Source organism: Leptodactylus fuscus, chromosome 2 (genome assembly GCF_031893055.1).
Source record: "Leptodactylus fuscus isolate aLepFus1 chromosome 2, aLepFus1.hap2, whole genome shotgun sequence".
Classification (NCBI taxonomy): Eukaryota; Metazoa; Chordata; class Amphibia; order Anura; family Leptodactylidae; genus Leptodactylus; species Leptodactylus fuscus.
This window is the reverse complement of record NC_134266.1, coordinates 84,072,254-84,100,001: the sequence shown is the minus strand read 5'-3', so window position 1 is coordinate 84,100,001 and position 27,748 is coordinate 84,072,254. Positions and strand designations below refer to the sequence as shown.

General features: G+C 41.3%; 1 protein-coding gene across 2 annotated transcripts in view; it reads left to right on the top strand.

Moving 5' to 3' along the window:
• PHTF1 (putative homeodomain transcription factor 1) overlaps nt 1-27,748 on the top strand; it is a 115,733-nt gene that overhangs the window by 54,854 nt on the left and 33,131 nt on the right. For both annotated transcript variants that reach the window (XM_075264085.1, XM_075264084.1), the window contains 6 exons: nt 1,938-2,024; nt 3,670-3,891; nt 8,871-8,999; nt 13,393-13,662; nt 24,650-24,781; nt 24,868-24,954. In XM_075264085.1, the coding sequence (XP_075120186.1) occupies nt 1,938-2,024; nt 3,670-3,891; nt 8,871-8,999; nt 13,393-13,662; nt 24,650-24,781; nt 24,868-24,954 (927 nt within the window). The remainder of the gene's footprint in view (nt 1-1,937; nt 2,025-3,669; nt 3,892-8,870; nt 9,000-13,392; nt 13,663-24,649; nt 24,782-24,867; nt 24,955-27,748) is intronic.

Sequence of the window (27,748 nt, the reverse complement as noted above, 5' to 3'; positions counted from 1 at the left end):
CCTTTAAGTAACTGATGAACCAAATGGGTATGTCGTGAAAAATTAATATGTTTCTTCCCTTAGGAAATTGAAATATGCAAGTAATTTATGCTTCTGTATAAATAATGATGGCCCTATAATTACTGTGCAAACAAATATTGTAATGAGCAAGATACTTTCTGGACTGTTGTGATATCTGAGCCATATTTTATATGATAAGCAAAGAGGATTTGTCAGGCATATTAATCCCGTATTAGACAACTTTTTTGTATTTAAAGAGAAAATGTAATATAAAAATTTCATTACCTGCATTACATATCATAAAATATCTTTCTGCTGAAGGAACAACTACCCCCCCTTTTTCTTTTTACTAAAGGGACATTCCAAAATCACCTTCCTTGACTGAGTCACTAACTCCCATAGAAGTGAAGAAGGAAACCCTTGAATATGACCGGCCAACTCGTTGCCTAAATCTATATTTTGCTTGTCCTTGTTCTGTCATATATCACAATTAAAGAACATGAAAAATAAAATAGAAAAGTTATGTATTCTTCTCTTAGGAGACAGCCAGGTTTTCTCCCTGCATGAGTAACATGCCACGTAAAGCTGTAATAGAGACTGATTTACTGACAAATTATGCTATAGCTATCCAGAAAGGCAATTCTGAAACTTGGAAAAGATTGGAGTACCACTCGCTGTTCGAATGTAAAAGTTCGGTGCAGAATCAGCATTGAATGGCCAAATGCTATACAGTCGGCCAATCAATGCTGGCTCTTCTCCTACCTTTAGAAGTCTTCTCCTTGCAGCTTCCCCGCAGCGTCTTCCGGCTCTTCATTCACTCTGCCAGGCATCGGGCCTGGGCAGAGCCGACTGCGCATGTCCGCTTGTAGTGCAGGCATGCGCAGTCGGCTCTGCCCAGGCCCGATGCCTGGCAGAGTGAATGACGAGCCGGAAGATGCTGCAAGGAGAAGACTGCACGGAGAAGACTTCTCGGAGGATCCAGCTCAACCCTCACTCGTGTACTTGGTAAGTATAATTTGATCGAACGTTGCCTATCCCTGAAACGAGCATTTTCCCCCCATAGACTATAATAAGGTTCGATATTCGATTCGAGTAGTCAAATATTGAGCGGCTACTCGAAACGAATATCGAACCTCAAACATTTTACTGTTCGCTCATCTCTAGTTACAAGCACAAAGTAAATGAAGACAACCCACAATATAAAAATCGCCTTTCCCAGGTGAAATTCTTGCACTAGCGCAGTAGTAATATCCTCAATTATAATCAATGGGACCTAAGTCCTGTCCCCAAAGTCTTACTTTCAAAAACTTCTGTTTTTAAGTCATAAAGCCGGCTTTACGCGCGCTCCCATTGAAGTTAATGGGAAGTGTTTAGAAGTGCTCGTGTGTACGGCTCGGAATGAGCTGAGCACTTACGCCGTGTGAAGAGGCCCTAAACCACCACAGTTTTTGCTGACTTTCAGTTCCATCTCAGGACTGCCCAGTAGAGAGTATAATTGTGCTGAAATTAACAGAAATGGTTACTTGGGAATGGTATGGGCTTAAAAAAAAATTCCAACTGGTCTGGATCAGTGGAGCAGCACCTATTGAAGAATGCAATGTGTTGGCGACAGTGATGAAAGGTCTTCTTTAGGTGTCTGGTTTTTGTCAGCTTCCTGATATACAGTTCTAAAAAGATCAGCAGTGATTTTCTCCCATTAATTAGAATTGCCCTTTCCATGGACCAGATAGCAATCGCACCCCTGAACATGGCCACTGCATTACAAAAGAGGAGGCTGATGCACAGGTCTGTGCTGACCTTCTAATAACTGTATAAAAGTAAGGTACCCAAAATAATAATATAAAGGGACCCACCTCTTTCTCGACAAATAGGTAATTTTGCAGGTAGTCAATGATCTCTCTTGACCTTTAATGATCAGAACCTTTCATTTTCTGCAGGAAAAACAAAGATTGATAACAAGAAACCAACCTGTCCAAGAATCTGATAGCTCAGTGGACTCAGAGGGCGAATCTGTCTTCAGTCAGGTACATTGTGGCTTTCCCTAACACACTGTAAGACAAGCATAGAGTGAAACATTGAAAATACAAATGAATTGACCGACTCTTCTGTGATTTGTCTTTGAGATTTTGTGGTGAACATAAGGAGTGTGGTCATGGGTTTAGGGTCAGTTGAAATGAACTGAGACCTAGAAGTCTATGTGTACAGAATATATGCACTTTATTAAAAAATGATTTCAAAGATGTATGTATGCACCCGAAGAGTTTAAGTTGCATGTTATGAATGGTTTCTGCATTTTTTTTTTCAAGATCTGCTTTCTTATTCCTAGTGAAACTGAAAGCTCTAACTTCAATGGGTATTCGCTATAAACCCTGTTTGATCTGTCTCTCCCCTTAGATCTCTCTATGTGCTTTAGCTTGCATACCTGGGTTTGTCCCTTATTGCTCTCTCATTATGATAAACTGAGATTTATAAGGGAAAATATGGCTTAGAAGTCTCTTCTGAGATGCATCACTTGATGTTTGTGCACTAACTTGTATTGACCATCTGACAACTCTTACGGAGCTCAGAAGTTGGCAAAAAAGAGATATAAGAGTTGACTACACACAAGGTCCATCTGTAGACTGGATTGATGGAACAGCATCTGTATTAACCTAGTAAACATAAGTCCGCTTAGCAGCCGTATATACAAAAACATTTTTTTTTTTTTTTAAATTGGGACTTTCTGCAAAGGGGCTTCATTTCTAATTTTAGATTAATTTCAGAAAAAGAAATTGATAGTAAAGGCGTGCCCTATATCCTATAGGAAAGATGATTATACTAAGATTATTTTAGAATCTGATGTGAACGCCATGCGAAATGTTTTTCCCTTTACCCTTTGTCCATTTATATAGGACACATCCCCAACCTACAGCATTAGAGTCACCAAAGTGTCCCCCTTTAACATACTGAAAAGTGTATACAGATCACTTCCTAGAATCCCTAATAAAATACAGATCCCCTAAAATAAATACAGGTTAAACAGTCTAGCCCTCCTCAAAATCCACCCCAAGAAATAAAGAGCCCAGACCTTCCAATCAAATAGAGATTTACTAAATAAACAAACATCCTAGAGTAAACCCCCTAGATTAGAACAATGCAGACCACAGCCCCCCTAAAGAACAACAAGACAAGACTCCCCTTCAATACAAACTACAGGTCAAACATGCAGAACTCCCCATTCTTGTAGTCCTTGTCAAATAGAATTCCCACACCAGACACCAATTTAGTTAGAGACCCCTAAGTAAAAAGATGATCCCTATGAAAAGAGACCCCCTAAACAAACCTCCCAGACCAGACCCCACAAATTCATATTCCATACATATTCCAGGCCCTCAAAGAACAGAGACCACCCAGACCCCAAAATACAGATTCTAGGGCATCTAAAGAATTACATATCACCGTCCAGATCCACCTAAATAAAGACCACAGAACAGATGTGCAGATATTCATCACTCTGATATCCTTATTATCCTCTACACTTGGGGTACTGAGCCGTTAGCCCAATAGATAAGTTACACTTCATCTTACATTTATGGTGATCGTTCCTTGCTTTCAAAAAACCAATAAAAACTGTATTAAAATAAATACATTTATGGTGATCAATTTTGATTTGTTTTTGATATACAACAGGGGTCCAGATCTAATGTAAGTTGTAGTTCTCAAAGTTACACAGTCTCACATCAGGACTCTGAGAGTACTCGACAAGAATCGGAGACAGAAGATATGCTACTAGATGACTTATTGCATGGACCACAATGCCGATCCTCATGTGAAAGTGACAGTGATGAAGACCTCTCACAAGAATATGCTGGGGGTAGCAGGAAGTCTGCAGCCAAGGATGTATTTCAGCTGGTGAGACTGAGTTAATGCTCTGCTGCTTGCTTAGCTTTGTAACTTTTATAGTATATAGTTACTAATCAGCCATTTCATTAAAACCTAATGCCCACTGATGAACCTAGGTTCCTGTCCAGTCCTATAAAAGACCTACAGTAGCACAATTTGCCAAAAATTCAGGCTATGTAAGAAAGGTGTGAGAAAACACAGTGCAGTGCAACTTGCCGTGTGACTGCAGACTAAAATGCCCATGCTGGCCCAATGTCACCTCCGAAGGCACCTATAATAGACAGATATGCATCAGAACTGGACCATTGAGTAATGGAAGACATCAGTGTGATCTGTAGAACTAAGGTTTCATTTACATTGTGCAGACCTGCATGCATAAATGTTGCTTACCTGGTGCCCAGGGTGGGTTTAGTTGCTTGCCTCTCTCCAGTAATTCACAATGGTACTCCAGGTCTCCTCCCTAAATGTCAGGGGCCTGAATAGTCCCTTTAACGGGAGCTCAGTTTGGAGGGAAGCCCGTCGTCTCCGTTGTGACATTCTTTTTTTTTTGCATTTTTTCCATTTCCACTTAGATAAGAGTCCCAAATTAACAAATCCCTCTTTCCTCCACATATTTCAAGCCTCTTGTAAAGCCAAGAGCAAAGGGGTACTGATTGCGATCAGAGATTCGGTAGCTTTTAACTTGGAATCGGTCCTGTCTGATCCTAAGGTCCGGTATCTGGGCCTTAACTGTTTAATTAACAATGTCCGATATACTCTGGTCACAGTATACCTCCCCAACTGTGGTCATGCTTCCTACTGGAAGTCTATACTCACTAAAGTGCAGACCTTTGCTACCGGAATGTTGATAAATGGGGGTGACTTTAATTGTTTGGTTAACAACTCCCTGGACTCTTCTAATCTGCTCAGATGTTCCCCAATTTTGACTCCCTCCTTGGTAGACCAGGGACTATATGTCGTCTGGCGATGCCAACATGGCAGCGAGAGGGATTATAGTTTCTTCTCCCATGCTTCTTCCTCCTACTCGAGGATAGACTTTTTCTTGACTGACAAGGTCGGATTGATGCAGTCAGAGTCATCCTCTATAGGACTAATTACATGGTCAGACCATGCTCCGATCTCTTTGAAGCTTCGTGAGACCACCCATTTTAGACCACCCCTCCCATAGTGAACGTCTCACTAAGGCGTTGTCAGAGTACTTTTCTCTTAACGCCCTCACCGCCACTGACCCACACATCCTTTGGAATGCCCATAAGGCGTACATGCGGGGGATTCTCATTCAGGCGTGCGAACACGTCAAGAAAGAACGCTCTAGGGAAGTTGAAGGTTAGGAATCTTCAACTCAAGCTGCAGGGTTTGCTGGCGTATCAGCAGGATTTGGCCTTCAAAAGGTTCCAGTGCCAGGCGTTTGTACATAGTAACAAGGCGAGCGCCTTCCTAGCCAGAAAAATTAAACAGGCCAGGCCTAAGTCTCGCATGCCCTTTTTACTTAACAGCCAAGGGGGTAAAATAATTGATCCACACCATATAGCCGATCAGTTCCGTTCTTACTATAGCTCTTTATACAGCCTTAAGGATGATCCGGGAACGTACCAGCCCACTAGGGAGGAGATTAATCAATTCCTGGATTCGGTGTCTCTCCCCCGCCCTATCCCAGTCTTTAGCCACCCCTTTTACTCTACTGGATGTTCAAGAAGCCATCTCTGCGTTAAAGCTACTTAAATCCCCCGGCCCGGATGGCTTCTCTGGTGCATACTATAGGAAATTCATGGAGATTTTGTCCCCACATCTTCCCTGAGGAGATGCTCGTCACTACTATTGTTGTCCTTCCTAAACCTGGCAAGCCCCCCACAATATCGGCCAATTTTAGGCCCATCTCTCTTTTAAATGTAGATGTTAAATTATATGCCAAAATTGTAGCCAAGCGACTGTTGCGAATCCTTCCTGAGTTAGTTAAACCTGATCAGGTGGGGTTTGTTTTGGGTAGGCAGGCTCCGGATGGAACTCGCAGGTTTATCAACCTTGTCCAAAAGGCTGAGCGGAATAGAGCACCATCATTACTGTTAACGTTGGATGCTGAAAAAGCCTTTGACAGAGTCCACTGGAGCTACCTTGGCAGCCTTTTGGACAGGTTTGGTATGGATCCTGTTTTCAAAGTCACTATTCTGGCCTTATATTCCTGTCCCTCGGCTTGCGTGCTCTCCTTAGGGTTCCTGTCCGACCTTTTCCTCATCTCTAATGGCACTCGCCAGGGCTGCCCCCTATCTCCTATCATATTCACTTTGGTGATGGAACCTCTGGCTGAGTATATTAGATCTGATAATCGCATTGAGGATGTGTCTGTTGGCTGCAAACAACACAAAATTGGTTTGTACACGGATGACGTCATTTTAGCGTTGTCCTCTCCTGGCCCCTCCCTGCACGCTGCTACAAACGTCCTGGAACTTTTTGGGAGAATATCCTATTACAAGGTGAACCCCACTAAATCCCAGATCCTGCCTATTGTAGTGCCCCCCTCCCTACAGGAGGACCTCCGCCGTGACTCTCCCTATCAATGGAAAGGAGACAGTGTCACATATTTGGGTATTGCTCTTACTTTCCCGAGCTCTCATTTGTACTCTATTAATTATTTGCCACTTTTGAATAAGGTATCTTCCCTTCTGGCATCATTCTCCAAACCCATGTTGACTTGGGCAAGCCGAATAGCTATTGTCAAAATGATTTCCTTGCCCCTGATATTGTACATGTTTCGAACGGTGGCAATCCCCATTCCTGACTCCTACTTAATGAAACTCCAGTGTATTTTATCTCACTTTATTTGGGAGGGTAAAAGGTCCAGAATCCGCCTCCATTTCATGCACAGGCCCTGGTCTTGTGGGGGAGCGGGAGTCCCGGATCTTAAAAAATATTATGCAGCAACGGTCCTTGGTTGGATTGATAGAGGTGTTTATAGGATTTCACAATTATATGATAATGACTGCCTCAAATCTTTCGCTCTGTTGTGTACTGAGTTTGATCTTCCTAGCAATGATTTTTTTAAGTACTTCCAAATTCGGCACCTTCTACAAACTCTTGGAGCCTCGAGACTTGTTTTTCCAAGACTAGCCTTTTGGTTATGGATAGTCTCCTCCTGCCCGAGGTGGCACCTCTGCATTCTATAGTTTTCTCTCAACTCCATCTACGCAGATCAAACCCTTTTGCCTACTGTGTTGGGAAGCTGACCTATCCAGAACCATTCCCCTGATGGAGTGGCATGAGGCCTTTGGATTTGTTAAGAAGGTGTCCAGGTGTGCTTCCCATTGGGAGACGGCGCAAAAAATTATGCTGCACTGGTATAGGACTCCTGTTCAATTGGTTCATATGAATTCCTCTACCTCAAGGCTATGTTGGTGGGGCTGCGGTTGTGTAAGTTCATTTATTCATATGTGGTGGGAGTGTCCCCCAATTCAGGCATTTTGGGTAGCAGTGTTTCAGTTCATGTCTTCCATTGTTGGTCTCCCTATTCCTCCCTCCCCAGGGTTAGCGCTGTGTTTCTTGGATCCCGGCTCTTTTCCAATGGGTACGCAGGTTGTCTTGGGCCAAATAATCCTAGCGGCTAGGTCCATGATTGCCCGACAATGGAAATCAGCATTATGTTTGACTGTAAACGAGTTGTTCCATCATGTCAACCTACCTTTTATACTGGAGCGTATGCTGGCCAGTAAAGGGCACACTTTTTCTAAATTTCAGACCAAATGGACCCTTTGGTCTTCTTATGTAAGGAACGAAAGGGACTCCCAACCCCAGAATTAGCCTCCTTCCTCTGGAGCTCCCTGATAGCAGCTTTTCTTAATTGAGTTATTGGTGACTGTACCGCTGGGCACCTCCTTAGTCTCTTGACCGAGATTTAAATTTTATATGCTGTGAAGCTGAGTTGGATGTAGATAAGTGTTATTTCTATTATGTTGTTGTTATTTTACTGTTTTCTCACATCCTCCCTCCCCTTTCCTTCCCTTCCCTCCCTTTCCTTTTGCCCGGCTCCCAGATCCAGTTCAAGCGACCTTGATTTGTCGAGGGAAAGAGTCGTACTTACTCATGTGGTGTGCAGTTGTTCTTATACTTCAACTGTACACTGGTATTGTATATCTTTTTAATATGTATGCTGTCACTCCTTCCATGCTATATTTATGGTCTGTTGTAGGAGCGTGTTATTATTTTCCCTGCATTGTTTTTCCTTTCCTGTATTTGAAAAAAATGTTCTCAATAAAAACTAAATTTAAAATAAAAATAAATGTTGCTTACCTTGGAAAGGATTGCTCCAGGGCCCACTATACACTGTCTACCAATAAGTATTTGGACACCCATGCAAATGAAGATATCTGCGGTCACGATGTACGTCACACCTTCCGCCGTTAAATAGGAAACAGCATTGGCATTAGTGCATTGCCATTAGTCGCATGCAAGATGCCATGGAGTGCAGAGTTGTCCGATTTTGAGAAAGGGGTAATTGTGGGGTACCAGAGAAATGGTCGATCCTTAAGAGACATAGCAAGTGAACTGAATTACCCAAAATCGATGGTGTATGTGATTACAAAGTGGAAGGTGAACGGTGATTGTCGGGTGAGTCAGCAGACGCTCAAAACTTGGAGATAGAGACTGACGAGTGCTGGCCAGAGAAACCGCACCCAACCGATGGCTCACATACACCAGGAGTTTCACCAGGCATCCGGGAGTATTGTGTCGATCAATACCATCCATAAGGAAGCATCTGCTGGTTCTACCAACTATTGAATATGAAGAAATGTTGTTTTTCTATTCTACCACAGGTGTCCAAATACTTATTGATAGACAGTGTATGAAGCTGAACCAGTTCGAGTCAGTGTGGTACTGTGGGCAATATCCAGATGGTAAATGTTTGGTAACAAAACAGTGACAAGTTAAAAAAGGTTGGGGACTTTATGTTTATTTGAATCATGAGTAACCTGTAGCACCTTATGTTTCTTCTGTAGAACCACTTGTTTTGGCTGCAAGGTACAAGTCCTACATCTGAGAGAGTTAGTGTGATCATATGGGAGAAGAATGAGTGTAAGAAGACTGACATGTCTGTACTGGACATCAGTGGGATCATCATGAAACAAGTATTCTAGAAAATATTCATTGTTTATTTGTTATTGAATATCATCAGTTCACATATGCGTTCGGTGATCTGAACAGAATACCGAATGCATTGGCAAGCGATGAGCATTTGAAAGCACATGGACTCCATAGACTATAATGGGGTCCGTGCGTTTTCCATGCGGTGTCCGTACGAGTCATGCGCATGGGAAAGTAGATCACGAAGTAGTTTTTTGTCCTCATATTCCATGCGGACATCATGCAGAAAGCACACAGACCCCATTATAGTCTATGGAGTCCATGTGCTTTCATAGGCTCATTGCTTGCCATTGCATTTGGTACTTCATTCAAGGGGTCCCCATACGGATTTCCCGAACGGATTACTGAATGCAGAAGTAAACCAGGCCCTAGATTGTACTGTATGATCTTAGCAATTCTATATTAATATTGTTTGGTTGGTTGGCAAGAAGCCAGACATGAAAGAATTGCTTGTGGACACATAGCAATACTGTGCATTGAACTATTCAATCTTTTTACAGATCAGTGATGGCCCCAGTGGTCAAAGCCTTTCCATGTTAAAGCATATCCTAGAGATATGTCATAATGTTATCATATGGCAATACTTCCTTCTCCAGGAAATCCGTTTATTGCTCAACTGATCAGTAGTGTACAAGTATCATAGATGAACAGTAGAGTTAAAAATGTTTTGGTCAAAGGACCTTCATCAGACTCTACAATACAATTTTATAACACAATATAGTAGAAAAGGGTAAAAACATTGTGACTAAAACACATAATGCAATACATATAAAGTATGGACGCAAAGGCTGGAATAACAAGTTTCGTGCTATGATGAACATAAGACATGGTAAAATGCAGGCCAAATAGAGTCCTCCAGTAGGATTGGACCTGAGAGCAAGTATATGTAACAATTGATACGGAAAACACATGCAATTCAGTATCGAATGTGTATGTTTTAGTCACAGTGTTATTTCACTTTTCTAATATATTGTGTTATAAAATTGTATTTTAGAGTCTGATGAAGGTTCTTTGGCCGAAAAACGTTTATGTGAATATGAAAATGAGGGTCAAGTGCTGAGTCTCAGGTTTTCAAACCTGAATAGAAGCCCCTGGAGGTTCTGCTACAACTCGTCATTTCATTTGAGCCTCATTTGCATATTTCTAAAAACAGGTTTCTCAAGGAAGTGGTTCATCTATTGGCCTAAAGGTAAATCTAAAGGTATAGTGCTCAGCATAATGTTTCCTACAATGCACTAAGGCTGGTTTGATATCCAGTTTTCTTGTAACTGCACTTAATGACATATTTAATAATGTATTTATGTGTACAAGTAGATAAAGAATAGTGAGGCAATTATAATATAAAACATTCAAGGTATTACTAGTCCATTAAAATAGTCCAGCAGGGGATAGAAGCATATAGCAGCAGCTCAGTATATAAGGCAACAGCCGTCGTCCCTATTACTGCTGCCATGAAGGCCATATGAAGTGCTTGGTTGAGCAGGATGTCTATTATATCTAACTGCTGCCATATTCTTTTCTCCCGTTGGACTATTTTTATGGACTAATTAAATCTTGGATGTTTTATAGAGTGAGTGTTTTTTTTTTTATCCATTACTATATAGAGCACCATTGAAATGCCAATATTGGAGGTTCCTCGCTTTAGTCTACCCCTTACAATGATGGGTTATGTAGATAACCTGTTTTCCCTTAGTCCCAACAGCGGCACAAATCTCCCCATATTGTGCCGCTGGTGGGACAACAGGGAATGTGAACTTTACTTGTTGGTAGGTAGTGCCGGTTCACCTTATTGCTGGTGATTTAGATTTCTATTGGGTTCACCATTGTGCATAGACAATGGACTTTCTTTAGCAAAACTTTCCATAGTTTTTTAGGGCCATATGTCTAGGTGTACATATTCGTCATTTTCATTGTTGTACTGACCTTCAAAGAATTCTTCGTGACATTCTCACTGGATATGTGAGACATTGTGAAGTGTGCAGGGAAAAGGTTAAAGCAGTAATTATCACATTAATGAAATGTATGGCTTCTCTATTCCCTGGACTTCTCTTCTTCTGTCGTGTACATGCCATTAGGATTCCTATTCATTTACCTATCATGTTTAACAGCAGCTGTTCCATTTAAGATCTGTATATGTTTAGCATGCATGGAAATGGCAGAACAATAAAATAAAGCATTACAAGGAGTGAAAATACAGACTATAAAGATTAAATGCTAGAATTTATAACAATGATGACTCAACACCACTTATACATTAAAAAGAAAGACACAATTGTTTATTTTCTACTAGAACATCTATATCTTTCCACTTTACAGAACTAAGAGTACTTATGGAAATTTTAGGAGAATTAGAATTATTTAGTAGTGGATGCACGTATGCAATTGCATAACTTTTAGATTATAAATTACATAGTGGATTATCAAAAATCAGAAATTACCTGCTTTATGCAATAATGAGGTCACAAATTAGTATATCTCTAAGGCCCTTCGCAGACAACTATCTGCTCAGCCACTGGACATGACTGGGCTAGCCAGCACCAGCCAGGCCTCCCCAGTCCCATTCATTCAATGAATAGGAGCCACAGAAGCACAGCTGCAAAAGTGAACACAAATAGGATCTGTTCTGAGTTTTGCAGTCCAGACTAGTGGTCCACCCAAGGGACCATGTAATACACGGTTGTGTACATGGGCCGACAAATGAATGGGTTAGTGTACTATCTGGGAAAAACCCGGATAGCACACTGACCGGGCCTTTGGTTGCCTGCAAGGGGCCTAACTGTAGCAAATCTACAGTAGAGGTAGACAATGCAACTACTATGGCACCATTAGTGAGAGTGGGTTAAGATTGTAGAATGAATTTCTTGCTTCCCCACACAGCCTTAGAAGTCATTAGGATCTACTGGACTCTGGACACTCAGGGGGACCCAAAGGTCCCTCTGCCACATTAAATATACCTCTATTCTAAATGGCACAAGGTACCTAGGGACCCAATCACAGATTTTGCATTGGGCCCCAGGAGCTTCAAGTTAAGCCTCTGGTTAGTACTTTAGCGACGCAAGTTTTGCTGAAGGGTTTCCATTTAAATTTAATAGCTCATGTATAAATCTATTATGTACTGTAAAAGAGCATCAGGGTACTTGGAGACCTTTAAGAGAAGTTCTTCATTGTGTTACATACCCTCAAACATTTCAAAAGAGAAAACATGGATCTTAGCCCATTTTTATTTGACTGAATGTACTTGAGAGTAAGGCACAGAGGTTCCCTTTAGGTTTCTTGTCTCCAGCCACTTAAGGACTTTAGACAAAAGATAAGTCTAAATCAATCAAATATTTGGTGTGATCACCCTTTCCCTTCTAAACAGTATCCACACTGCAGAGAGAAAAAGAAAGTGAACCATTGAACTTAATCTGTAGATTCCCCCTTAAGCAGCTATCACCAACACAAATCTAACCACCATACGTTTCCTGGATAACAAGATTACTAAAACATTGGGGCTGAATTTTGTACCATTTATTCCTGATAATGTGTTATAGTTCATTAATATTTCTGGGATGAGATGCCAGCACTCTTCAAGACATGTTCCACCATCTTCAGAGGCTTTAGATCACGCCTCTGACTTGGCCATTCCAAACAGAAATCATCTTTTTCAACCAGTTAACTAACTTGTGTGCTTTGGATCATAGACTTCATAACCCAGTGTCGTGTCAGATGTTGTGATATCTTAGTATTCATTGTTCTCCCATGGTTTTGGTGTACAGAGTTCTTTTAGTCCCCTTTTGTGTCTATCTATAACTGTGACTTAGATAACAGATGATAATTTTAGTCATCAGTAGAGAAATCCAGGTGATTCATTAAATTTTAACTTTTCTTGCAACTGTATTAACACATCATATACAGCAGTACTTTGCAGCTTAATGAAGAGAAGTAACCTCTAGAGAGAATAAGAGAGCACCCCTTATGGAAGCTAATGGTGGAGCGTACAAGTCCTCTCATATGGTGGATAGAAAAGTGCGGGAAGACGTTCTTTGCAGTCAGTTACAGAGCAGTGAGAAAAATGACAGAGAAAAGGCTAATCTCTTAGTACATATAAAGAAAAATATTCTATCTCCCAAACTGCACCATGAAACAACCATGATCTATTTTTTTTCGTACTACTTTGTTTTACATTTATTTATGGTTCATTAAGAAGGTTGTCTGCAAAATATGTACACAAATATGTAATAAATATAAATAAATAAACACAAATATGTAATAAATATAGGAAACCCTGCTGTGCACTAAGCAGCCATGATGCTACATCAGCCAAAGTAATAGAGATATAAGGATCTAATAATTTGCTTTTAAGTATAAGATAATGCTTTCTTTTGTCATGTCCAGGTAAGCTCCTTCAAACATGGTGTTGGATATCAGATGCTCGGAAATGTGGTCACCCTGGCATTGGGGACCTTCCCCTTTTTCTTCCATTTATGTCAGCGGGACATGGAACAGATCTTTTCACTGACCGGCAAGGAGTATCTATCAATCTTCTGTGGTGGACCTCCAACCCCTCTCCTCTTCATTCTGTCACTCATTAATCTGGTGCTTCGCACTTGTCTCACCTGGATGTTCTTCTTCATGATGTGTGTGGCAGAGCGAACATATAAACAGGTTGGCATAGTATATAACGTTTATATGGTATTTTCTTGATGACTTACTACAATTTCTAGAGGCAGAGGGACTTGTTGACACCCTCCTGGCATCCATGTCTGTAGTATTTAACAGCTATTTTCCTATGCCCTAAAATAGAGATAGTAAATACACTCTACTATTGCTTTTTTAACACTGCTAGATTGTAGATAAGAGGCCACCAGTGCACAGAATGAGGCAATAAATCAAATTGACCAGCTGGCAGTAGAATCCTACTCAACCCCTCCCTGCTCGATGTAAGTCTGAGGCTCAATAAGTGGGTATAATGCGAACAAAAAGTCAGGTTGATAATAAGGAGCAAGAGAACAGCTTAATAAGTGCTGAAAGAAACAGATCTCCTTAGTAACATATATTACAAAGTTTCTTAGAGTTAAATGCATTATTTATTCATGAAAAGTTCTTTATAAATGGATGGGTGCTTTAATATAGTTATACCAGCATACAGGAATCATATAACCATGGACTGATTCTTAGACTTATAAAAAGGAATTGATACAGTAAGTGTATTGGGAAACTGTATAGCTTTTCATTATACAAACAATAATATTTATTTGCTGAAACTACGCGACTCCTTAAAGAGATATTCTGGATTATTCAGCAGTAATAAGTAATGATAAGATTATCTAATTAGCTACATAAAGGAACATAAGACTAACATTGTACAGTAGCAGTGGAATAACAGGATTTTGTGCTGTGCAAATTGTATAACTTGGGAACATGTATTCACATACACCATGCAATTAACTAGACAAGGATAGTTGTTATCAAAGATAATAATAGTGATTTTGGGAGCAACGTGCTGAAATTATTAGATGTGAATGTTTAGAAGTAAGTCCAGGAACTTCAGTCTTATATACAGCATGTAAGTGTCACAATTGTATTGCTATGTATCTCGGCATCATGTTATCTGATTTACCAATATGAACTCTATGAACAAATAGGGCCCCTTCTGTACCCATATATCATTTATTAAAGGGGTTGTCCAGAAAATACAGTTTTATGCAAGGAGGTCGGGGAAGGAGAAAAAAAACAAAACTAAAAAAACCCTCATACTCACCTGTCCCCAGTGGTTTTGTGTCTCCCACTGTGGTCATACCTCCCAACTTTTGAAGAACCGAATGTGGGACAAAATGTACAGAAAATTAGCCCCACCCACTTTTGTGTTGACTCCGCCCATTCTCATTAATTTTTCATGTGTTCCACACACAGTATAATCCTCCTACAGTCACCCGTAAATTATATATTCCCCCTCTATCTCTCCCCCAGTTTCATATACACCCTTCATCTGCCCCCAGTTTCATGTCCCCCCTCCATCTCTGCCCCCAGTTTCATGTCCCCTCCATCTCTGTCCCCAGATTCATGTCCCCTCCATCTCTGCCCCCAGATTCATGTCCCCCCATCTCTGCCCCCAGATTCATGTCCCCTCCATCTCTGCCCCCAGATTCATGTCTCCACATCTCTGCCCCCAGATTCATGTCCTCTCCATCTCTGCCCCAGATTCATGTCCCCCCATGTCTGCCCCCAGATTCATGTCCTCTCCATCTCTGCCCCCAGATTCATGTCTCCACATCTCTGCCCCCAGATTCATGTCCCTCCATCTCTGCCCTCAGATTCATGTCCCCACATCTCTGCCCCCAGTTGCCTGTCCTCTCCATCTCTGCCCCGAGATTCATGTCCCTCCATCTCTGCCCCCAGATTCATGTCCCCACATCTCTGCCCCAGTGTCATGCCGTCCTCTCCTTCATGTGCCCCCAGTTTCACGTTCCACCTCAGTGTAAACGTTACACTTACCTTCTCCTCGTTCCCCCGCCTCTCTCTCTCACTCGCGCACAGTTGTAGACACGATGTGACGTCATCACATCGCATCTACACAGCCAGTAGGCGGCGTTCAGTGGCGAAGCAAGGAGCTGAACTGTGACAGCTCTTTGCTTCTGCCACGTATGTGTTCAACTCAGATCTGCATCCTCTGGACGCAGATCTGAGTTGAAATCAGGACCTCCCTCCCTCCAACCGGGACCGTGGGACACGTCACCGGACTCATCCCACGGAAATCGGGACGGTTGGGTGGTATGCACTGCGGTTGGTCCTGCTGCTTGAGTCTTGTTCCAGCAGAAATCATCACCTTATGTGCTCGCTGAGCCCAACCAGCCGCCTTAGTGGCCTTAGGAAAGGACATGGGAAATCACAGGTGACTTCCTGGGTCCTTTCTATAGGCTGTTGAGGCTCTTGAATGGCTTCAGCCATCACATGAACAGAGGACTTCAATTGGAATGGACAGCAGAGGGGAACACCAGAGTGTCAGGAAATTGTATATAGTTGTGTAGAGGGCCCCCAGCATGAGTTTTTATTGTGTAATGGTGAACCGTTCAGACGGGGTTTTTTGGTCTGGAATTTGACACGGAATCCGCGTCAAAATCTTGACCAAAAAAATTCCTCCCATTGAAATCAATGGGAGCCGGTCATTTTTTTTTTTTTTTCCGTGAGCGGTTTGTTCCTGCTCGCAGAAAAAAGAAGCGATATGCCCTTTCTTCAAGCAGATTCCGGGGCCGATTCAGCCGCTGACATTCACCTCACAACATCTTCCTCCCGACTAGGCCCATTCATTTGGGCCTAATCCAGAGCAGAATGCTGCGACTGGATGCCAGTGCATCCGCGTCAGATTCCGAACCAAAAACCCCCCTCTGAACTCAGCCTAAGGACACCAGTCTACAGTATACAGTGTCCTGGAACTGATCATGATTTAAATTAGGATAGGACCTGTGTATAATAGTCAGTGGAATCACTGCCAAAATATGGAAGTAGGATAAATAACCATTATTATTACCTAGCCCTACAACATAACGATAAAGGGATGAACTTTTACGTTCAATTAACCCAATACTGCTGGTTCTACAGTATTTTTAGGTGAATCAAACGTATCTGAGTGAGATCTTTACATAATATTTGTTTATTATCTGGATTCATGATGCATTGTATCCAGAAAAGCTCTAGCTTTAGTGCTTGTCAGAGATTTTAGATATTTCATATGTAGGTCAGGGGCGTAACTACCATAGAGGCAGCGGAGGCGGCTGCCACAGGGCCCAGGCCATTTTTTAATAGGCCGTAACGGGCCCTATTCACTTGCCGATCCTGGCTGGGCCGGGATCGGTAAGTGACACCGCGGGCCCCACATATACTATCATTATACTCAGGGGTCTTTGCATACCCCCGAGTATAATGATCAGCAGACTGGGAGAGGTAATAAACATAAAAAACACTGTTACTTACCTTTCCACGATCCTGCCAGGCCTCCGTCCTGACGTCCTTTCTGACGTCACATGAACCCGGCCTGCGTCCCAGGTCATGTGACGTCTGACGTCATTTCAGAAGGACGCCAGTGGAGAAGACAGCGCAGGAGCCGAGGACAGGTAAGAATCAGTAATTTTTTATGTTTTTATTCCCCCGGGTCTCTGATTATTATACTCTGGGGTCTGAAAAGACCCCAGAGTATAATAATTGTTTATGGGTGTCCACTATGAGGTATAATACAGTGTACAGGGGACACTATTGGGGATGATACTGTGTGCAGGGGCCAATAAGGGACAAAACACTGTGTGCAGGGGCCAGTAAGGGACAAAATACTGTGTGCAGGGGCCACTAAGGGACATAATAGTGTGTTCAGGGGCCACTAAGGGGGATAATACTGTGTGCAGGGGCCACTATGGGGGATAATACTGTGTGCAGGGGCCACTATGGGGGATAATACTGTGTTCAGGGGCCACTAAGGGGGATAATACTGTGTGCAGGGGCCACTATGGGGGATAATACTGTGTGCAGGGGCCACTATGGGGGATAATACTGTGTGCAGGGGCCACTAAGGGACATAATAGAGTGCGGCGGAGGGGGCCAGTCGAGGTCTTTGATGTCGGCGCCAGTTTGGAGGGGGGGGGGGCATGTCAAAAGTTCGCCACGGGCCCCGCCATTCCTAGTTACGCCACTGATGTAGGTATATCCTTTTAGGAGGTATATTATTTAAAGTTACATTTATTTGTTCTACCTCCGTCTGTTTAGACAGGACAATATACCTGGACTACACCTTAACCACTTCAGTACTGAGCCAATTTGTGGTCCAGGACCAGACACATTTTAGCTTTATTTTGTATGTGCAGTTTAGAGGGCTGTAACACTTTTCTCATACGTCTCATTCAACTAATTTTTGCGTCTTTTTTTCGGGGACACATAGGACTTTATTTTTATGTTGTTTTTATTTTCAAATGTGTTTTAATTTTTTTTTATATCCGGGAAAATATAAACAAAATAGGAGAGAAATTGCGTCTGGATTTCACTTTTCTTTTAACTTTAATAACACAAAGTGCTTTATAAAATAGTTTTTACTCTCCGTTATGGTAATTTTTATTTTGTATGATGTTGTCGGGGGTGGAGCTATAACCTATAATAATGGAATTTTATTTGCATATTATTTTACTTATATTTTTAATTATTTTATTTACATTTTTTAAAAAACCTTTTTATTAATTAATTATATATATATATATATATATATATATATATATATATATATATATATATATTTTTTTATTTTTCTTTTGCAGATGGTGTCCCCATAAGGTCATAAGAGACCTTTTGTTAAGGAGGCTGATTTATACATATACGCTGCACACTGTATATACACCTTATAGAGCTGGTCTGGGTCCTGTAGGACCCAGAGCAGCTCTTGCAAGACACTAAGCCCAGCAGATCACATGATCGCTGGGTCAGAGGGCAGCCGCATCATGGTGGCGCCCATAGCTGTGAATACAGCGCTCATTGAGCGCTGTATACACAGCGATCGAGAAGGCAGGGAAGGTAATAAACCTTCCCTGTCTTCTCTCTGGGAGCTCCGTTTGAAGTTATAGCTGGCTCTCAGTATCAGCAGCTGCACAATCTCGTGCAGCTGCTGTGTTCTGACAGAACGTACTGGCAGGTTCTGTCAGAACTAGGCAACCACTGTCTGGACATAAATAGTCTATGGGCGGTCCGGAAGTGGTTAAAAATAAAAAACAACAGAAATAATAGTACATTTCTATATAGAACATTAAGTGGTTTCTAATGTTTTTTTTTTTTTTAAAGCACTGCAAGCAGCACTTTTTTATGTAGATTGTGAGCCCCATGTAGAGCTCACAATGTAATCAGTATGTCTATGGGAGGAAATTCACTCAAACACGGGGAGAACATACAAACTCCTTGCAGATGTTGTCTATGGCAGGATTTGAACCCAGGACTCCAGTGCCGCAAGGCTGCAGTGCTAACCACTGAGCCACCATATTACCCCTTTTCTAACTGATTTTTATTGATAATGTATCCACAGGATAGGTCATCAATAAGAGATCAGTGGGGAACAGACAACCATGGCCCTGTTTATCTGTTTGATACAAGTATTATGCTCTCTCCACTGTATGCTGTCTGTTTCTTACCAGCCATGCAATATATTTACAGCCTCTTATCGAAAAAAAGTTTTAGGCTAAGACCCCATGAAGAAAGCCGCAGCGAAAAAGAGAAAAACCATGGCAGAAACTTATTATGTTTTTTACCGCAGCACTTTCATAGAAAGTCCGCTGAGGTTTCCTCTGCGGACTTTCTGCTTCCATTATACCTACAGGGAAACTGCCATAATTTCTGTAGGTATAATTGACATGCTGCGATTTCCTAAAACATGACGGTTTAGGAAATTACAGCATATTCGCTGCACATATTTTTCTGCCATTTGTGGATGGGATTTGCTAGTGACTGTAAAATGCTGCGTTTTTTGCCGCAGCATTTACGCCACATGGGGCCCCGGCCTTACTGATAGATTTTTATTTATAGAAATTTTCCTTATCTCATATATTCAGTGCCCTGTGGATAGTTAACCAATAGAGATGAGCGAGTAGTACTACTAGTTGTTCGAAGTTAAGATTCGATGCAGAACCAGCGTTGATTGGCAGAATGCTATACATTGCCAATCAACGCTGGTTCTTCTCTTACCTTTAGAAGTCTTCACCGTGCAGCTTCCCCGCGTCGTCTTCCGGCTCTGAATTCATTCTGCCTAGGCCTCGGGCCTGGGCAGAGCCGACTGCGCATGTCCGCTTGTAGTGCGGGCATGCGCAGTCGGCTCTGCCCAGGCCCGATCCCTAGCAGAGTGAATTCAAGGCCGGAAAAGGACGCGGGGACTCTGCGCAGGGAGAAGAATCCAGCCCGACCCTCACTCATGGACTTGGTAGGTAGAATTTGATCGAATGTTGCGTACCCCTGAAACGAGTATTTCCCCCCATAGACTATAATGGGGTTCGAAACCTGTTTGAACAGTCGAACAGTGTGCGACTGTTCGAATCGGATTTCGAACCCCGAACATTTTAGTGTTCGCTCATCTCTATTAACCAATAAAGGTCTCCTGACAGGTTTTATTTTAGTGACCACTGATATTCCCCATGAGATAACTGTTCTGGATCTTCATTCCTAGTGGTCTGGATTTAGCCATTCCTCAGTTATTATTCCTGTAAATGTTTTGATAATTTTACAACTACGGTACATAGGTGCTCTGCAGTTCATCCTGTCAATAAGGTATTTCCCTTTGCAGTAAAACTCTACACAATTAATGTTTTTCCCAATCTTCCATTTAAAAAAAAAATAAAAAATCCATAAGAGGATATTATTTTCATGAATATCTGTTCTGTATATTTCTGTGTGATCCTGACCTGAAATCTAATACATACGTACAAGAAATGTAAAATATATAACCTTAGAAAACTACAAGGGGAGGATCTGATTTTTTTTTTAAGATTTGGAAAAAATGTTCTTATTGTCACTCATTTGTATCACATTTCTCTGTCTTTCTGCAGCAAGATTTCAGCAAACAGAAAAAAAGCTGCTAGAATAAAAGCAAACCAAAAAAGCCTAGCTCATAATGATATTCTCATTTCATCATCTCACACACAAAGCACTATGTAGCGAGACGCTTGCAATGTAAATGTAATATGCTGTAGCTACATGCCATGATAACCTTTAATAAAACAAAGTGAGCCGTGGTTATTAGAAGCTTGGGGCAGCCAGAGAGAAAATATTCAATTAAACTACAGGAAGGGATTATTGTAGTGTAGAATTAAAGTCCTTGCATATACCACAAATGCAGTAGAACAAAACCACAGCAATATACTTCTTAATAATAATTCCCTAATTGCCAATGTAATAAGCGCCACAGTGGATGCCAGTAGACAAAGTCATCGGAATAAAAGCCAATCCATAGAGGTAAAGATTGACCACAATTCTGAAACTTTTCCAATATTGGGATGTTAGATGTATAGAAAGTTATTAGCAATGATGGGTAGGATTGTCCAATTATTATAGTATTAGTTATTCTAGTTCTGTAACCACAGCTCCAGGGCTCCACTGCAATGCTGTGACATGGCCTCCATCTACCATGTGCCATTTATACGACCATGTTTTATGGTGTGGCAGAGGGATTTTGGGGCCCAGGTATAACTGCTAGTAGTGAAAAATCTCTAGCTACACCCCTGCCAATGGCTGATTATTAGGATTGAGCCGATCTTGAAATTTCAGGATCAATTTTAAAATCCGATTTCCGATTATTTTCCAGCTGATCGCGATCATGAAATTTGCTTGATCGGGATCAGATCTTTCCCGATCCCGATCTTTCAAACCTAGTCAATGCTTCACTATGGGAAAAGTCACTTTTGGGGTTGAGCCGATCTTGAGATTTCAAAATCCAATTTCCGATCATTTTCCAGCCAATCCTGATCGTGAAATTTGCTCGATCTCCGATCGGAATTTGATCTTTTCCGATCCCAATCGCTCAACCCTACTGATTATACAGTCGTTACCAGAACTATATTATAGATGGCCTATTGGCTTATCTTTGTTAATGTAGAAAAACATTGTACATTTAGCATGGGAGATATGTATTAGTCACACGTGCAAGGTACAGTTCCAAGAACACATTTCACTCGTGTCTGCCTTTATATACAGTATAGTAAAAAAAATTATCACAGAATATATCTCTACCGAAAATTTAACACATGAAAACTTAGTAATGACAGAGAAAGAAATAGTAGTTGGGGTCTTTATCTAAACATTACTAGTTTTTTTTCCTTCACTTTGAGTGATATATTGTTCCAGTATTTTTTGACTTGTTTGCCACTACTATTTTACGAGAAGTTTTTATGTAATATTTATTACAGGCTACATTTTAGGTAGGAAAACGTTCTTTGATTTTGTTACTGTACTGTTGACCCCCAGCATCTGTAATGCAGTAAAATTAGTTGTGATTTCTTTTTTTTTTTTTTTGCAAAATAAATGTCCAAATAATGCTTGGCTGACATTGCCAGTAATATACAGTACAGACCAAAAGTTTGGTCACACCTTCTCATTCAAAGAGTTTTCTGTATTTTCATAACTATGAAAATTGTAGATTCACACTGAAGGCATCAAAACTATGATTCCACACATGTGGAATTATATACTTAACAAAAAAGTGTGACACAACTGAAAATCTGTCTTATATTCCTGGTTCTTCAAAGTAGCCGCCTTTTGCTTTGATTCCTGCTTTGCACACTCTTGGCATTCTCTTGATGAGCTTCAAGAGGTAGTCACCGGAAATGGTTTTCAGTTCACAGGCGTGCCCTGTCAGGTTTAATAAGTGGGATTTATTGCCTTATAAATGGGGTTGGGACCATCAGTTGTGTTGTGCAGAAGTCAGGTGGATTGTCCTGATAGTCCTACTGAATAGACTGTTAGAATTTGTATTATGGCAAGAAAAAAGCAGCTAAGAAAAGAAAAAAGAGTGACCATCATTACTTTAAGAAATGAGGGTCAGTCAGTCCAAAAAATTGGGAAAACTTTGAAAGTGTCCCCAAGTGCAGTTGCAAAAACCATAAAGCGCTACAAAGAAACTAGCTCACATGAGGACCGCCCCAGGAAAGGAAGACCAAGAGTCACCACTGTGGAGGATAAGTTCATCTGAGTCACCAGCCTCAGAAATTACAGGTTAATAGCAGCTCAGATTAGAGACCAGGTCAATGCCACACAGAGTTCTAGCAGCAGACACATCTGTACAACAACTGCTAAGAGAAGACTTTGTGCAGCAGAAAACCACTGCTAAGGACAGGCAACAAGCAGAAGAGACTTGTTTGGGATAAAGAAGACAAGGAATGGACATTAGACCAGTGGAAATCTGTGCTTTGGTCTGATGAGTCCAAATTTTAGATCTTTGCATCCAACCACCGTGTCTTTATGCAACGCAGAAAAGGTGAACGGATGGACTCTACATGCCTGGTTCTCACCGTGAAGGAGGAGGTGTGATGGTGTGGGGGGCTTTGCTGGTGATACTGTTGGGGATTTATTCAAAATTGAAGGCATACTGAACCAGCATGGTACCACAGCATCTTGCAGCAGCATCCTATTCCATCCGGTTTGCGTTTAGTTGGACCATCATTTATTTTTCAACAGGACAATGACCCCAAACACACCTCCAGACTGTGTAAGGGCTATTTGACCAAGAAGGAGAGTGATGGGGTGCTACGCCAGATGACCTGGCCTCCACAGTCACTAGACCTGAACCCAATTGAGATGGTTTGGGGTGAGCTGGACCGCAGAGTGAAGGAAAAAGGGCCAAGAAGTGCTAAGCATCTCTGGGAACTCCTTCAAGACTGTTGGAAGACCATTTCAGGTGACTACCTCTTGAAGCTCATCAAGAGAATGCCAAGAGTGTGCACAGCAGGAATCAAAGCAAAAGGTGGCTACTTTGAAGAATCTAGAATATAACACATATTTTCAGTTGTTTCACACTTTTTTGTCAAGTATATAATTCCACGTGTTAATTCATAGTTTTGATGCCTTCAGTGTGAATCTACAATTGTCAAAGTCATGAAAATACAGAAAACTTTGAATGAGAAGGTGTGTCCAAACTTTTGGTCTGTACTGTACCTGTTCTGATGTTTGTGAGTACAAAAAGAGAAAATGGGGAGACACTGAGTGGAATTATAGTGTAGTAGTCAACAAGGTGACCTTTTACCTCCCGATGTTGTGATTTTTCCACAACACCATAAACAGCATGTAGTAAACCCAATATGTGCTAGCAGCAACTTCCCCCTAAAGCAATATAGGTAGCATGATCAGCAAAAGTGGAAAAATCAATAGGGCATGTGTCCACAATGGTACGGAGCGGTTTTGGGCAAAGTGCGCACAGGACATATGTGGAGTCCCAAAGTTAGACAATCGTTCAATTTAATTGTTTAAAATCACAATGCCTTTCGGGCTGAGCCCTTTCTGAAGTGCAATCAAAAACTGGCTGGTAGCCCATGCAAAAGCGTTGCTCAAGGGGCTTCCAGACAGTTTTTGATTGCACTTGAGAAAGGGCTCAGCCTGAAACGCGTTGTGCTTTTAAACAATTGAATTGAAGGATAGTCTACCTTTGGGACTCCAGCTATTTCCTGTATGCACTTCGCCCAAAACCCCTCCGTACCATTGTGAACACGTGCCCTATTGGTTTTTCCACTGTTGCTGATAGATACAAAGGAAAGACTTTCTATTTGTAGCAGTCAGAATAGAAGGTCCCTTCTTTCTACTTTCCATGTTTTTAGATAGCAGGTCCACCTCAATAACACACTATGTTTTATATCCATTATGAGGATTTGTAAAGTATTATCTATTCTACATTTATATGTATTTTTTTTTAATCTTGTATTACTTTTTGTATGCCATTATCATACATTTTATTTATATATCCTGTGGCGATACAATACAAGCACACAGTGTCCTTTTGTTCAGATTTATTCCTGTAAGGAATGCATTTGTATACATACGCTATTTCTCTTTGTGACCTTCTTCTTATTGCTACCCTTTATAGCTGTAAATTATAACTACAGTATCTTCCTCCACTATTCTAACATGACGCATTCCTTGTTTCCACTTGTAGAGATTTCTGATAGCTAAGTTATTTAGCCATCTCACCTCTGCCAGGAAAGCTCTGAAATCTGAAATTCCTCACTTCCGACTGAAGAAGGTGCAGAATATTAAAATGTGGTTGTCGCTTCGCTCCTATTTAAAGGTGAGTTAAGGTGTTTCACACCTATAGTACATGATATACAAACTTTCTTCTACATTTTAGCAACTTGTTATATTCTCCTTTCCTAGAGACGAGGACCGCAGAGATCAGTAGATGTAATTGTATCTTCAGTGTATTTAGTTACCCTCTCTATTGCCTTCATTTGCTGTGCTCAGGTAAATATTCTCTGTATAGATACTGCTAAATTCCAAATACTGTGCCTACGTAGAATTGCGAACACTATTTTTTCGACCCACACTAAACACACCTTATATGTATGCCCAAATGTTAGACTCCCACTTACACACCAATTATCCCAATTACCACACCAACAGTTTCTGTACATTTATAATGTAAATGGCCAAAATTAATGAAGAAAAAGATGAGTGTTAAAACTACAACTTATCATTGATCAGAAAAATATTCTATAAATGACATAATAATTAAACGGAAATGTCATTTGTCTAGGACCAGGTCATGGCAGGCATATTGGTCACATATAACACTACAAAATCTAGGCCATGAAAAATACATCCAATGACTCACAGTTGATACCATCTCTTACTGTAGTAGTCATATCTATGTATTATCTACAGTGGGGCAAAAAAGTATTTAGTCAGTCACCAATAGTGCAAGTTCCACCACTTAAAAAGATGAGAGGCGTCTGTAATTTACATCATATGTAGACATCAACTATGAGAGACAAAATGAGAAAACAAATCCAGAAAATCACATTGTCTGATTTTGTAAGAATTTATTTGCAAATTATGGTGGAAAATAAGTATTTGGTCAGTAACAAAATTTCATCTCAATATTTTGTTATTTATCCTTTGTTGGCAATGACAGAGGTCAAACGTTTTCTGTAAGTCTTCACAAGGTTGGCACACACTGTTGTTGGTATGTTGGCCCATTCCTCCATGCAGATCTCATCTAGAGCAGTGATGTTTTGGGGCTGTCGCTTGGTAACACTGAGTTTCAACTCCCTCCAAAGGTTTTCTATAGGGCTGAGATCTGGAGACTGGCTAGGCCACTCCAGGACCTTGAAATGCTTCTTACAAAGCCACTCCTTCGTTGCCCTGGTGGTGTGCTTTGGATCATTGTCATGTTGAAAGACCCAGCCACGTTTCATCATCAATGCCCTTGCTGATGGAAGGAGGTTTGCACTCAAAATGTCACGATACATGGCCCCATTCATTCTTTCATGTACCTGGATCAGTCGTCCTGGCCCCTTTGCAGAGAAACAGCCCCAAAGCATGATGTTTCCACCCCCATGCTTTACAGTAGGTATGGTGTTTGGTGGATGCAACTCAGTATTCTTTTTCCTCCAAACACGAAAAGTTGTGTTTCTACCAAACAGTTCCAGTTTGGTTTCATCAGACCATAGGACATTCTCCCAATACTCTTCTGGATCATCCAAATGCTCTCTAGCAAACTTCAGACGGGCCCGGACATGTACTGGCTTAAGCAGTGGGACACGTCTGGCACTGCAGGATTTGAGTCCCTGGCGGCGTAGTGTGTTACTGATGGTAGGCTTTGTTACATTGGTGCCAGCTCTCTGCAGTTCATTCACTAGGTCCACCCGCGTGGTTCTGGGATTTTTGGTCAACGTTCTTGTGATCATTTTGACCCCACGGGGTGAGATTTTGCGTGGAGCCCCAGATCGAGGGAGATTATCAGTGGTCTTGTATGTCTTCCATTTTCTAATTATTGTTCCCACAGTTGATTTCTTCAATCCAAGCTGGTTGCCTATTGCAGATTCTGTCTTCCCAGCCTGGTGCAGGGCTACAATTTTGTTTCTGGTGTCCTTTGACAGCTCTTTGGTCTTCACCACAGTGGAGTTTGGAGTCTGACTGTTTGAGGGTGTGCACAGGTGTCTTTTTATACTGATAACAAGTTTAAACAGGTGCCATTACTACAGGTAATGAGTGGAGGAAAGAGGAGACTCTTAAAGAAGAAGTTACAGGTCTGTGAGAGCCAGAAATCTTGATTGTTTGTAGGTGACCAAATACTAATTTTCCACCATAATTTGGAAATAAATTCTTACAAAATCAGACAATGTGATTTTCTGGATTTGTTTTCTCATTTTGTCTCTCATAGTTGAGGTCTACCTATGATGTAAATTACAGACGCCTCTCATCTTTTTAAGTGGTGGAACTTGCACTATTGGTGACTGACTAAATACTTTTTTGCCCCACTGTATCTATCTATCTATCTACAGTCCTATGAAAAAGTTTGGGCACCCCTATTACTCTTAATCATTTTTAGTTCTAAATATTTTGGTGTTTGCAACAGCCATTTCAGTTTGATATATCTAATAACAGATGGACACAGTAATATTTCAGGATTGAAATGAGGTTTATTGTACTAACAGAAAATGTGCAATATGCATTAAACCGAAATTTGACTGGTGCAAAAGTATGGGCACCTCAACAGAAAAGTGACATTAATATTTAGTAGATCCTCCTTTTGCAAAGATAACAGCCTCTAGTCGCTTCCTGTAGCTTTTAATCAGTTCCTGGATCCTGGATGAAGGTATTTTGGTCCATTCCTCTTTACAAAACAATTCAAGTTCAGTTAAGTTTGATGGTCGCCGAGCATGGACAGCCCACTCTCAAATGATCTGAAAACAAAGATTGTTCAACATAGTTGTTCAGGGGAAGGATACAAAAAGTTGTCTCAGAGATTTAACCTGTCAGTTTCCACTGTGAGGAACATAGTAAGGAAATGGAAGACCACAGGGACAGTTCTTGTTAAGCCCAGAAGTGGCAGGCCAAGAAAAATATCAGAAAGGCAGAGAAGAACAATGGTGAGAAGAGTCAAGGACAATCCACAGACCACCTCCAAAGAGCTGCAGCATCATCTTGCTGCAGATGGGGTCACTGTGCATCAGTCAACAATACAGCGCACTTTGCACAAGGAGAAGCTGTATGGGAGAGTGATGAGAAAGAAGCCATTTCTGCAAGCACACCA